The 15,393-nt window shown below is 32.9% G+C and overlaps 1 protein-coding gene across 5 annotated transcripts in view; it reads left to right on the forward strand.

Moving 5' to 3' along the window:
- Window positions 1-15,393, forward strand: part of cnc (cap-n-collar) — a 53,717-nt gene that overhangs the window by 8,203 nt on the left and 30,121 nt on the right. For 3 of the 5 annotated variants that reach the window (XM_066302763.1, XM_066302761.1, XM_066302766.1), the window contains exons 2-3: window positions 14,733-14,927; window positions 15,048-15,123. In XM_066302763.1, coding sequence (XP_066158860.1) covers window positions 14,733-14,927; window positions 15,048-15,123 — 271 coding nt within the window. Of the gene's footprint in view, window positions 1-345; window positions 530-14,402; window positions 14,535-14,732; window positions 14,928-15,047; window positions 15,124-15,393 lie in introns of those variants that run through there. The other 2 variants (XM_066302764.1, XM_066302765.1) reach the window with 2 other exon arrangements.

Consider the following 15,393-nt stretch of genomic DNA (forward strand, 5'->3'; position numbering starts at 1 on the left):
TAATGTCAGAAATGTGTAAGTTGCTATTCCGACTCACGTGGTTATAATGAATAGAATAGAATGGTCGCACCAATAATACACGCTATTCATGTGATTAATAAAATATAGGGGCATTGATACATTAAATAAGCATTGACGTCAGATATCATTTTAACTCACGCCCGCGGCGCTCACTATAATCTCGCGCCTGATTTGAAATTGCTATAGCGTTTCACCAAAATTTCCAATACACAAGTATTCACATTTTGTAAAAGTATTTCAGTCCAATCGTTACATACAAACGATAATTACTTGTATCCAACTCGCGTGGTTCTAAATGGTAAACGTACCTAAAGCATTATTATTACAAAGTCAAGGATTTGTTATAGTGTACTAATAAACATACGACAGCGCTTCCTAGCGTTGTGTTTTTCAGTTTTATCAAGTTGTTGATTATTGCTGGTACTGTCTGGTGCGCTTACAGCCTCGTTGAGGTGATCAATTTTGTGTTTTTGTGATGAGTTTGTGATTGGATTAACCCATTTCCGTGGTAAGTGGGAAATTCGAAATGCACATACTGTGTCACTGGTGACGTTAGACTATTTAACCAACCTTGTATCATAGGCGCCCGCCTATTCTTTGTATACAAGCGATTTCTACTTAATGCTGCGCACAGAGTGCTTTTTATTGCTTTGTGTTATCAATTTTTCTTACACTTTATCAGGGAGCATGATTTTAGACCTATTAGGTCTTTTAGTTTTGAAGCGATAACAAGCAATAGCAGGGTTTATTTATTAAAAAATTGTTGCGTAATTTGTTGAAATTTTATAATGCAGACAAATAACTGTGTTGATAATTATTACAAGGATAGCAGATTTTTCTAAATAGTGGTTTCTTCATTAGACACTCCTTAGGTTTCCACATTAATCCGAACTAATCTCGGTTTCGGAGCAGCTTATTTAACTATGCTTCGCACAACATGAAAAAATGTTTATTATTTGTGACGTGTTGAGTTAAACTAGAGTTCCTTGTTCAAATATTGATTGTGCTATTTGGTTCGGGTAAAATATCGATAATCACTATAAATTTTTAAAAAAGCACTAAAAAACATTTACTAAAAATAGAGTAAAATAGTTTTTTTTTCGTTCCCCACTTGAATTTATACCACCTCGTCCTCTTCATTACTAAACCTATCCTATCTCGTTTAAAAGTCGGAAGTTCTTCCCAGAGGAGAAACGAGGCTCCAAAAAAAACTGAGTCTAAGACGTCCCGTATAAAATGATATGATGATCCCTTTTTTGCACTGCAGTCTTGTAGAAGTGATCTTTCATTCCTAAGATATGCATATGTCTGTTTAGTTGTCGATGACCTATAAAGACTTTCATTAGGTACTCCAATATATTACCAACTTCTTTTTAGCATAACTATGATGTCTTGAATATGTTCAGGTCAAGCAAGTTTGCCTTTGTTGTTTCTCATGTCCACGTGTTTAAAGAATTGACGACGTACCTTTGGTAAACCCTATACATTGGGAAACTCACTTGGTCAAATAATCTTTTTTCGACAGTAAAAAAGTCATTCAGCACGTATTAAAAATGTTTTTAAAGCCTCAGGATTTTTTCTAAAAACTACGTCATCGCAAGTAACTATTTAATTCATTTATAAGTACATAGTGTTTAAATTCCATTAAGTCCACGCCACTGCGTAATGAGTGTTATATACTTTTACTTTGGTTACTGTACCACTTACAATTTTTTTTTAATCTGTAACCTTGTTACGGTTTAAAGTGCAAGCCGCAGTAAGGTTTTTGCGACTTTTTAACTATTTCCACCCTTTCCACAAAATCTAATAATTTTCTCGACTCTAAGAAATTTTTTTATGTCTAAGCCGTATGTGCCAAATCATTATAGTGAATATGAAAAGTTTCTTTAGAAATTGGGACATAAACTACGTAATACCACATTTATCTTACAGGACTATTTATTATTATTAGATGATTATACCATATGTATCGTAGTTTTTTCATAATATCTATTATCATCTATCTATCTTCATCTATTTAGATTCTATAACAATCATCTTCCCCACGTGTACTTTTTGTAATAATATGTTTATGAGCTATGAATACGGATATGTAATTCCCGGCATGATTGTTTGATGAGAGATCAAGGCTCGTAGCACTGGAATTATCTACTTTTTGTACACGAGTAATTATATAATAATGCGATTTTTTTCATTGTTGGTTTATTTTAAGGTATGATTAATAACGGAGACGAATGGGAGTATTTTATCTTTCGGGAATTTTGGTCATAAATTCAACCCCGTGTTTATGTTACATAATAGATACTGAATGCAATATTTCTTTGATGTCTATTGAAATTTCAAGTTATTTGTCAATTAAGAACCAATGTATTCTTTTGTGTAACAATCATCCAACCTTGACACGACTTAGTAATCACTGCAAGTTAACATGTATTTTTGGTTGCCTATAAACGAAGACCTCTCAGACGTTAAGGTTAAGGTATGGCAAGCTTATACGAGGGCAAGAACAAAACTGTACCCTTCAAAGAGCAGCAAATTTTTGTGTAAAGTTGTAATTTTCTTATTTCTTGACTGGGTATCCTAGATTAGGTGTAATAGGAATCGATTTTGACCTAATTCTTTTTGAAAATACAGTTAGTTTGACTTGACTAACACTAGTTGAATTTTTTTTATCAATATCAAAATAAACTAGTCAACCTATTTCTCTATAACCAGAGAATTTCCTTTTGAAAACAGGAAGTGTTTTATAATAGAAAGCTTGATTAGTACATATTTTTCCCGATTTATCCTCAATAAACATAATACGTACATAGCAATGAATGATTGAATTGCGGCAACGGTTTAAACTGGCTATCAAGAAAAGGATGACAGCAACCGGCCTACATGGTTAGATCTAGATAAAACTACAAACCATTGTGATGTGGTATCATTGACATATCGAGTATTTTTTAAATAATACGAGACATGACAGTAATATTAATAGTATCGAACAGTCGACCTATGTTGTGCTAAGGTGGTCTACGTCCATAACAAAAAGACCGACAATGTCCGAAGTGTCTTTACATCATTTGTCATTGGGTCTTGTGGCCACCCCATAACTTGAAAAAGTCATTTGTCAAAGAGCAATTGTTTCCTTATCCTTAATCGTCTGACCGCAGTTTACCACGTCTTTACACCCCTTTACCAGAAACGTTTTTACCTGTAGGCATTTTTGTGTTGCTTTCTGGCACATACCTTTTCGTTTTCTTGTAATTGCCACTTTCAACTCACAGGTAGAAGGATTTAATTACTCTTTTTCTATAACAATTATTATTCTTTTAAAAAATTATGTTTTTCTGACACTATGGTGAATGTATTTAATTTTATAAATCATTAGTCAATTCAAGGCAAGTGTAATTAGCTTGATAAACTCATTTTAATCATATCAAATTTAAATAGTACATTGAACTCGTAGATGACAATGTAGCCCAATAAGAAATCATTTTTATTCATCGGAATTGGGTAAGCAACTGCCCTTATCATTATAACGGCGAAAGTAAGGTGGCTGTTTTACTTTTTACAATTCTTATTATTTGTTTAATCTAATTGCTAATAGAGTGTTCTTATCTCTTGGCGTTTTTGATGTTTAATCATGAAATAAAATATAATTATGGTAATTTAAGTTTTAAGTAGGATGGTAAATTCAAATGCCGTTGTTTTTGTGGCAAAGAAATTCATTATTTAGTTTTAGTTTTTAGTTATTGTAAGATATCTGAAAGTCAATAGAACAATCTAGGCAGAATACAATTCCAGGCGGTTCGAGTTATTACTGAGTGTATGAGAAGTACACCGTTCTATGCTCTGCTTTCAGAGACAGGAGAGATACCGTTATATCTAAGGAGAATATGGCTGTGCACCGGATTGCCTTGAAGGACTTTTATTGATTTCAAAGAAGAATTGGCTACTTTATGAATTTTTGAGACATTCAGATATTTTACTGAAGAACTAACTATTTCTACGGATATCAATATTGGGAAAAATTATGGTCAACCACGAAAAACGCCGATTTGGATTTGTGGAATATTACAAGAAATTCAATGCATCTGTTTTTACTCGTATATATTCTTAAAATGCCTGATTGCTCGGGAAAGTCACTATCTATTCTTGATTTTGGACTGGAAATCTCGATTTTATGTTAGAACATAAAATGATGAATATAGAGGCTTTCAACTAAAACTAAATCTTGATTGGGAATAGAGAGTGAATTACCAATAGTAAGACAGTTATGTAATAATCTGCTATTTCATATATATTCTTATCATGCCTGATCTAAAACATTTTTTTGTCAAATCTATTTATTAACGTGGTAAAAACTTAGTTTAAAATCATCTCAAAAGAAATAAGTGTTAACATACGTAAAATGGCATTCCTCAACCCACTCACATCTCTGTAGTTAAACTATGTAACGAAGTTTCCGATACGCTAGTTTGTTAAACCGATCATTTGCTATTGGTGAAGCGCTGAAATTCCGAAGATTTCGATTTGCCAACTTCGAGAAATAAGACAAATCGTTTGGAGTATAATTAATTGAAACTATATTTCCTTTTAAGATGAAATTGAACAGAGAGGTTGCACGTGTATCCATTCTTGTCGTTAATATTTCCCATTTTTAACAGAGACGGATCAAACACATACTTGACTTTTATCGATTTATTCATGAATGTGATCATAGAGTAATCGCCGGTGACGTCACATAGGTATTATGCTATCGCAATCGCCATATTGGGATCCAAATAGCATATATTTGAAAACAATCTCAGATTTTAATTTAAAATTGCGACCGGAAACCAAAAGTAATATAAACATATGATTCCGACATCGTTAGACTCCATAAGATTTCATACTCAGGGACAATCAGTTTTCTTTTGATTAACCAGCGCAAAATAATAATACAAAATGGCTTCTAAAAACTGTACACATATCTATGTATGTGCATTTTACATAAACGTATGATTTCGACAGTATTAAACATCATATTGACTAGTCTATATCGTCAGCGATAATTGACAATTTAAGTTTGTTATATTACTATGTTTAATGATGACTGTTGACACAAAGATGGAAAGAGATGTGACTTAGGAGGATGTTCAACTTGTGAACAGTCGGTTTGGGTCCGGTTCTGTGTCGTTGAAACCCGGATGAAGGCATGGGGCCGGAGCCTGGAGGTCAGCAAAGGCAGACGGCAACACATGAAGCGTGACTGTTGGAAAAAGAAACGCCGACATAATCAGCCTCGACCAATCAGCGAGCGGCTTTCAACAGCGCGATCTCCATGGGGCACGACGGGGCCCCGCTTTAAAACGAACGATCCGACACAGTGGTGGCGCAGCTTCAAATTCAATGTTCTTGTATGATACCCGTAGAACTAATGGAAATAGCTATATGTATGTTCAAAGATGCTGAATGAATGGAAAAAAGGAAGTTGCCTAATATGGCGAAAAATTTCCGCTCGTACGGTTTGAAAAAGAGAAGAATTGACATTGACTACAAGGCTTTGATGGAAAGTGTAGCTAAATGAGTCAAAAAGATACCGCTTAAATCTGATAATGCAAGGCTAAAATAATGGAGAATCTCTTATGCCTAGGTTATTGAAAAATTGAATTCATACTAGGATTGTAGTAATTGTACATTTTTCAATTCGTCCATTACGCTTCAATTACATATGTCATATAAATAAAAGTGACAGAGGACCATTAGTACATAAAATATTGAAAATAGCGACAATTTGCAGATGAATTTGAAAACAATAAACTACTTTTTACCTTTTCTCGTTAAATTGTTATAATCTAAACGCAAATTTGTAACACTGATTTTGATTGAAATTTGGAATTTCGTAACGAATGGGTTTTGTTCTTTTAAATTGACCGATAATTTACCGGTCAAATATTTGGATAAATAATTTTTTGTTTTTTGGTAGGGTATTTCATATCCATGAGAAGAACGAGATCAGCAGGTGTTATTTTGGTCTGGTGTAGTGAAAAAACGTGACATCTCGCACATTTTTCAAAAAAGTATTTTTTGTTGATGATGTTGATTAGCACTGATTACTTTCCTTCTTTTCAAGATTGCCGTATCAAATAATGATTAATAAGCTAAAGAGATATAAAGAACTGGCTTCATTTTGCATGTCTTTCAAGTCCGTTGCTAGGGACTATAAATTAACAAGATAAGTCCACTCATTCGATGTTAATTTATAGTAACATGCATCTTACAGCGAGATGTAACACTTTTTGCAGTGTAAAATGTGCACTCGACAATCTTGAGGTAATTAGTGATTTGTTCTATTTTGTAGTGGTATTGATTATGCAAAACGAATTCTTGTGTTGTACCTATATATACAGATTGCGTGCCAATGTATCTAGCACCACCGACATTGTTACGTTTCTATATAAAATAAAAGATGGTGGGTTTGATAAATTACTTTATTATGCAGATTTTCAACGTTTCTCGCCATAGGCTAGAAACAAAGGAATGTTTAAACCAATTTTGATCCGGCCATTTTAATGTAAATTGGTTTCTTAATTGACTTCTGTTATACAGTCAACTTGTAAATGTTATTCACACTATTTACGTGCGAAATTGAGGAATAATTAACATCTTGACGTTTGCATCAAATATCGACCGACCTTTTTCTGTGTTTAAATTAAGCCATTATAAAATATAATTTCCATCCAACGTGCAAGATCTATAATAAATACCAACTCTTTGAACATCAAAACCGTATCTAAATACATCCTCCCCTTGAAATATTGATAATTGAGTTATAGAAATATACGGCCTAGCCGGAAAGAGAATACAACCCTGTATTATTGGGTGTATGGGGCCCGTATGTATTTTTATTTGTGTGGAGTATCGTGGAGACAGATGATAAATGATAGTTCTTAATAGGAATCCAGATCTCGTCTGAATTGCTTTATCGACCGTCTTCATTGGATAAAAGCCGAAGCGGTACCCTATTTTACTTTAATCAACTGAAAGATCCATTATTTTTAGTAACGGTGGTGATGGGAATCGTTTCAGCTCAAGAACCCCCACCCATTTCTTAAATACGAAAGTATTTAAGAGATGTGATTTCGTATTGTTCAGATGGTGGGTTTGTCTACTATGGCCGACTGATGAGTTCTTACACTAGCCAAGATTTAGTATGAAAATTTTTCTCAATAAACCTTAATTTTTTCTGTCGACCTTACTTTTAATATTTTACATAAAACGCAAAAAATCTTTTTAATTATAGCAGAACGTTAAAAGTTATTATATTTGTTAGTTTCCGTCACAGTGTAAGTGTCGCTAAATTAGGTTGTTAAATAATTTAAAAAATGCATTCATAACGACTTTTTTTGCAAATCATTTTCACGTGCTATATTATACAAGAATTGTTAACCAGCTATTCCAAAAATTAGGATTGTGAAATATTGAGAATGAAAATAGAAACTCTACGTCCACAAATTGTATATGTACATACACATATTGATGCCTAATTTCCATTGTTGGTGCCGTCAGAAACGAGATCAATTGCAAATAGAACACCGTGCAAAAGAGTTTATAGCTCGCACCGTTTACAAGAAAATGGCGCCCGAATTTCCTGTATCGCAATATAACAATAATTATTAGGTTAGTGAGGGAGCACTAAACCACCGAATCACCAATTTTCTAAAAAGTAATAATTTGCTGTCAGTATTTCAGTTCAGGTGTAGAAAATAATACATATATCCACAATACAAATTACTGACTATACCATCAAAGGCCTTCGACTACGTAACACACCCGATTCTACTAAGAAAACTACTAAAAGAATTCACTATGCAAAAGACATTCTATGAAAAATTGAATGTCAGGCTTCAGACATCTGAATGGTTCACGTGCAACAAATTTGTATTTGAACGGAGAGAAGACAAATACTCTCGAATTTTTCGTTACATGTGTGATCTTCATGGAACTCGTCACCTTCCTTGGTATCACTTTGCATCGCAGAAGGGACTGAAAAGTTGACACGAACAGCAACTTTTTAAATTGCATTATCTCCATCAATAATGGAAATTCAGCTTATAGGCATTTTTCCTAGTATTTAAGCAATTTTTTGTCGATTTTAACCGGTGTTTAGAAGTTATTATTTATACAACTCTGTATAGAGCCCTGATATCTGGATGATTGACTTGAAACATACAATTTATTGCATGTGCAACATTGACACTCATGCAAATTTTAATTAATCTCAACAACTGCATAAGTCTATATGCAAATACTGTCCAGATCTAATTCCTGTGGTATGCCCACTTAAAATAATAATAACTATAGAGCTTAGAACAAATTTGCTGTGGGTTTAACATCATATAAGAGAATGATTTTGCAACTTAGACAAATTTTAATGTCATCATGACAATTTTGGGGTACACCATTATGGGCCCGAACCTTCCGTAAACCTTTTAGTCGTCTCCGAAAATGTTAGTTGGCCACACCGTGAGTTTAGTGTTTCCGAAAACAAAAATGCATCCAATGCAATTATCGCAGTGTTTTCGTGCAATAATCGATTGTTATGTAAGATTAGTGCCGTTTATAGAACTTCGAATCATGCAAGGTACGTACTCAAGTTAATAAGTTTGGTATTTACATTATAATGGTGTTGTCAACTTTTGACGTGCACATTTTTTATTTTACGTGGTTTATCTAAATTAACCTGCGCTGTTGGATAACTTTAGACTGTTAGTTTATTTCTATTTTGTTTATCAGGCCTGGAGATCGTGCCCGTAAGTAAAGAAAGTTGGTGCAACTATATGAATCTAAAATGTATGTACAGTTTTTCAGTTGGTATCGGTGACTAGAAGTCACGAACAGCCCTATTATAGTTGTCTCTGATCGCTGCGATTCGATAACGAATAAAACTTATTGAAATCCGTTTTTAATATTAAAAATAGTAATTTTCAGTTCCATTGTTCTTGGCGAAGACATTCCTGAACCCAACCAACCCATACTAGTAATAGCCGTACAAAAACAATGATTTTCACCCGGTTTTACTTCGTATTGTGATCCATGATTGAATAAACTTTTTCAAGAAACTCTGTATATTTTGACATTGTACTTTGTTTATAATAGGACAAACAAACCTATGAAGTGTAAAAAGCTGTGGTTACTTCCTTTTAACATTCGTTAGACCATTACGTTAATCCATTCTAAAAACTTTTTCTGGTCTGGCTAAGGACGGAAATTGGCTTTTTCCTTTTTTTATTAGAACTATTGAAAAGTGTTCAAATTTTTTGAGCAATCAAGTTCATAGGAGAAAGTCACCGAAGTATGCATTTTTTAATCGGCGATTTTTTCTATTTTCAGTTTTAAGCTTGATTGCCACGGAAAACATGGTAATGATGTTTTTTCGTTTGAAATAATTTGTTGCAAGAACTTATTCCTGAAACAATATTGGCGTTCGGCATGGTAATTGGACAAAGCCTTGTTCTTTACCCTTCACTGGCTCGGACAATACCCGCGAATGTGTCTATGCGATTTCAGGTCTAATTTAGAATATGTTCATTAATATCTCGGTTAATGTTATACCAGCCACCCCCTTTGGCAATCTCAAAGGAAGCTATTTTTATCTAATAAATATGCATCACCAAAAAACTCACGCAACGTGAATAGTTTACCGCTTAAAACAAGTATTAATTAAGAATGGCGTTTCCTTTTTTTTAAATGATTAATGGATATATGCATGTGATTTAACATTTACTCGGGCAGGTCTATATGGTTGATAGATGAAAGAAGGCGTAGAGAACAAAACAACTCCTACTTTTCCATTATGGTTAGTATACGTATAAAATTAAAGCTCTGCGTGAGTTATATCATGAGCTAATAACAAAAAAAAAGAAACTAAAAACCTATCAAAGGTATAGCCGGCATTAACGTGCATACTTGGCGAGGACAGTGGTGTACCTTAAAAATTGAAAGAATGTCGTTATAAAAGTATTTCACTATAATCATATTTTGCTTTCGCAAAATCATAACAGATAAATCACTTTATATATAACTGTTCAAGATTTATATTAATTGATAGGCCAAATGGTATCCTAGAACACTTTTTTAATATTATTCCGTTGATTTTCGAACTTCCACTAATGTATTTGCGAGGAACTACGAATATTCATGTTTTTCGTGCCTAGAAAATAATTTTTCTCTAATTCTAAAATTTTTAATTTCAACTATTGGGCTTGCCCTGTTCTGAAATTTTTAGAGCGCTAGTGCATGCAATTACGCTTCAAATCTTGAAATTTTTATAGATTGCGAAACTAATCAAAAACCTCATTTGTAATGTAAACTGTGAATTCAATAATTTAAGTCGGTCACTTCCAATTACTTTTATCCTTCATTGGATCGAGGGAAGACTTGTGCGATACTTTATCAAAAACTGGCATGTGGTGATAACTGATGACACAATGCATTAGTTGTAATTATCTAATGGACCAGTGTATTAATGACGGCAATTAATAATCGTCGCGATGTTAAAAAGTTAAAGTGGAGATTATTAATCGCTCTGAAAAAAACGTAAATTTATAAAATTATTGACATTCCAACGTTTGAAATTAAAGAAGTAACTTTATTTATGCCAAATTTATTGATCTATCTAATATCGAAAATTCTTAGTGCCAAACATAAAAATTGTGATAAAAGATAATACATCACTTGAAACACCAAACGTGGTCTACTGAACTTGTCGAATCTACAAGATTCTACATTAGTGACAATCATTAATAGGAACCATTAATCTACACCTATGACATAGATTTTCTGGAAGGTAAATAAAAACCCACTAGGAATATCTTTAGCTAGTCTGTTTATCGGGCATTACCTCGTTAGGTTTTTTTCTTTAGAGCTACATCAAAAATCATGTTTATCGACATATTTTTGAGAGAAAACTTGGTGCTTTTGAAACTATCACACTAAATATGCTTCTTAAAGTTTTAACTGCAAAAGTTAGGAGGTGTTGTTTTTGCCAAGAAAACAATGAACATTTATTTGAAGAACTTTTGTCATTTTGGTAACATGTGATTAGTTATGAGAATAAACTGTTTAACTTTTTTGGCACATAATATAATAAAAAATTATGAAAACCAAAAATACTGCGTAAATTGCTAAGTGAAATACATTAAGGTATATGTAATAAAAAATTGTCTTAAAATCGGCAAAACATTTTTCAGTATCGTATTTAGAATAAAAACTCTCTGGCAAAGCGGATCTTTAAAAGTTAAAGGTTAAAAGTTCAATGCGTTATTTTGCCACCAATTTTGGCATTATTGACTGACTTTTAATACTTATGATCATTGAGTGTATAAAAGGGTATCAAGTATTATACCTAAAATGTGTGAAACACTCGGAAATCCCTCTTCTCAATCGCTGAGAAATGATAGAATTTTAAAAGAAATTGTACCTTTAATTTTTTATTCATTTTTATTAGGTTCTCAAAGCGGTGATTTATCAGCGAAACATTAACAAAGGTGTTCGTCCAAGTCCTTAGTTTAGAATAATTATTACTTGCAGCTAGTTTTAACTGAAAAGAGTGTGCAATTCCACCGCTCAAACAACACCTACTGGTGTGTGAGGCGTTATTTTAAAAAATAATAAAATGGGAAATGACTAATCCGTCTTCAATGTATGCAATATATACCTATATAGACTTTCACTTTAAAAATGGTCACTCTGCACTTTAAAAATCAAAAACTTACTACTCAAATTTTAAAAGTCTTTTATTGAACCAATGTAGAGCTACTCCTATGTGGTTTAATATTAATTTAGATAACTATTCGATTTTTAAAACTAATGCCTTCTAAATTGCCTCCATCAAATTCAAGGCAATTTTGAATTTTAAGTTCAAAATTTTGCATCGATCAGTGAAGTGAATTTTTCTTTATTTTTGCAGTTCCATTTTCAATCCGCTCTTTTAGTGTCAGAATTGTTGCTGTACCATACCAAACGATGACTTTTGGATTGTGGAGTTTTTTGATAAACGGTTCGCGAGAAATTTCACGCCAATGACGAATAAACAAGAATAAAAAGTAAAAAACTTATTATGGAACTACTCATTTTAGCAATTAATTTAAATCTTTACAAAATTATTGAGTTTTTCTTTCGTGGATCAAGATCAAAATGGATATTTGCTTCGGAGGGTCATACAAAATTTTGAATACACAATTCAAAATTTTATTGACGTTGATCGAAAGCATTGAGAAGACATGATTATTAAAAATTGAATAGTTTTCTAAATTAATAATAAATTCCATAGAATCAGCTGTATACCGTGTGTTCAGGCGAATCCGGGACACAGGGGATTAACACAGGAAATCGGTAAAAAAAATTTACGCCTACACGAACTATCCAATTGAAAACTTTTACATGGATGCCATAGTACTCAAGACCGGTCATCATTCCGCAATTTCTTCAATCCTCTAATTAAAACCGTTTTGGCTCAAAACATTCTCCAAATTTCAAACGTTTGAATGTCCCGCGTAACCGTACGAGGCCACCATTGGTCGGTGTCAAGGTTAGAATTAAGTAAAAAATAGTTTTGACTCTGATCAATCGTGTAGGCGCAAAAAAATAAAAACCTAGTTTCCTTGTTAATCTCCTATGTCCAGGATTTGTCTGGAAACCTGGAATTAGTCTAATAATAGAGTTTTTTACTTTAATTAGAAAGTTTTTGTTTACCCTTTAAAGAGCATAGTTTAATATAGGAAACCCTGCATAAAATACATGTCGGCAAGTATATCGCCGCCTATGTGTATAATACATAGATATATCGCAGCGGGTCGACAAGATGGCGGCGTCCGTTCGTGACCGCTCTGTAACGCGGGTTTCATTTGAACGACCACGCGGGAGACAAAGGTGTGGTTCAGAGTAATTCTGCTACCCCACAGCTATCACACCCATTGTCTTTATACATGCTCCTCCCAAATTTGGCATTAAGCGATTAAAATCGCTTTTGTTGAGCGCGCCACGCTCGTTTCCAGCCTCTTATCAGAATAATTATTATTGCTTTCAGGTTTTATCACTCACTCATCTGATATTTTTTTAGAATTCTAGTCAGTTACTTACTGAGTATAATAACTATGTAGGAATCTTTTATATTATCAGTGCAGTTATCTGTTTATTCGGACAGTACAATTTGAAAGCATCTATACCGACTTTATCTGCAATGTGAAGATTAAGTGTTATTGCAGATCATTTGAGGTTTTTAAGCGCCAGATAATTTGTTTAGAAAGTGTATTGCTATTACTTCAATTATAAAACAAGTAATTTAATTTACCATTTTTTTGTCATAATCGGATCGTTTTCGAAAATTGTTTGGTAGATTAATTCAGGTAACTTGCCTTCCTACTTATTTTGAAATTGTTTCGGAGTAACTTGTTGATGAAATAATGATAAATTTAACAACACAAAGGTCCCATCGAAGTTAAAATTACTGCAATGATTTGACCCTTAATATACATACATCGTCCTTCTAGCTCGTAACGTGCAGCCTATGTTATTCCAATTTTTTTTCTGTATGAACCAAATTTCAGGAATTTGCTAAACATCCACTTTTACTAGAAAAGTGGTAACTTGTGAATTTTAGTCACCCACTCAGAAATTTAGCACATATCTAATAAAATTTCACGTTTAATGAATTTCTAACCTACCTGATGTGTCAAATTCGTCATTGTTACTGCTCATTGGTACGCTTAAAGAAGTTTTAGCTTTAATAATTTAAATTTAAAATACAAGCAAAATCCTTGCCCCAATTATTAACATATTTTTCTCTAAGTTTTTTAACTGTGGATATAGTGAATTTTGGGATTCACTCCCTAATATAATTTATGTTATTACCCATGTAAAAACTAAATCTTAATTTTTGAATGTTTTTAAATCATAAATAAGAACAGCAACCATCAGAGCACTTAAAAAATCTTTTAATTTATTATTATATATTACGGAATACTACATAACTTAATATATATTTTGGATTTTAATTTCTCTATCCAGTGTAGTCTAACGCTCACTGCAAATATTCAGAATGCAAATAATGTATTACGAGCTTAGAAAATATGACGTCCTTATCAAAAATACCTTGAGTGTTATTATCTTCTTTTCTTCTCAGGAATTAATTACATCTTAGTGTCTACGCATACTGTTCTATACTAGCTTGTATCGCTGTTCATCAAAAAGCGTTTGACAAAAGTTATCTATTAATGAAACTGTAAAGTGTTCACACCAATTCCGAAATAGATAAACATTAAATTCAAGGTTACCGAATATACACTGAAAAATTTAGTCTTATCCTTATCACACACGACGATAATTAACTTTCCACTGTTATCTTTACGTAGTTTTTAGCAACACTTGTTTTGTTTGGGACCAATTTAGTTCAATATGGATGCTGTTCCTTTTCAAGGCTGTGATTTTTTCGTTTTAAAACTTTAAACATAGAAAAAAACTAAATATTATATCAATTTATAGTAAGTGAATTTGTTCTTTTCAATTTGATATATGTGGATCTTTTCGTGTATTTAGACTACAACGTTTATGTTAGATAACTCTTGTGTACACTATCCGAAATCAAAACAGACCGTCGTCAGTGGTTAGTCAATGTGGTGCAACAATTTATGACAGTTTCCTAGGTATTTATGGTAAATGCTCCTTTTTGTTCTTTATAGGATATGGATCTTATAGAAGTTTTGTGGAAACAAGACGTAGATCTTGGTTTTTCCTTGGAGTTAGCCAGGCAAGAAGAACAGCAAAAAGAAAAACTAGCTGCTGATGCGTTGAAGCACGATGCTGATGCCTCAACATCACTTCTACTTGAAAAGGATACTGAAGGCTTGAAAGGAACTAAAGATGAGAAAATTAAGGTAAAAATTATCTATATATTACCATGCATATGTTAAATTGTAAAAATGCAAGATAATTTAATCATGAACAAAAACAATTGTTTGTATAATTTGAAACAGAATGTTTAATATTACTTTCAGCAAGAAGAACCTGAAATTGAGCAACCAGAAGAAGACATATGGGCTGGAGTCAATTATACCATCGACACAGAAACAGGTAAGTAAAATGCAAAATTAAAATTTCACTCAAACATTTTAAATACTTTTTCCTTGTCTTGGTTAAAAAAAAAAATACCCGTGAAACCCGAATGAAGAATGGTACAATGCCTCGTGTGTGGTATTCATATCAATGCGCATACATGATACTCATGCATTTATGAAACGGTTTGTCACATTATGACAGCCACCCATCATCGCGATAATTTATTTTAAAATTGATCATTATCGCGCTGTTAAAAGGACACATGAGCGGCCATTTAAATAACCG

Source organism: Euwallacea fornicatus, chromosome 3 (genome assembly GCF_040115645.1).
Source record: "Euwallacea fornicatus isolate EFF26 chromosome 3, ASM4011564v1, whole genome shotgun sequence".
NCBI lineage: Eukaryota > Metazoa > Arthropoda > Insecta > Coleoptera > Curculionidae > Euwallacea > Euwallacea fornicatus.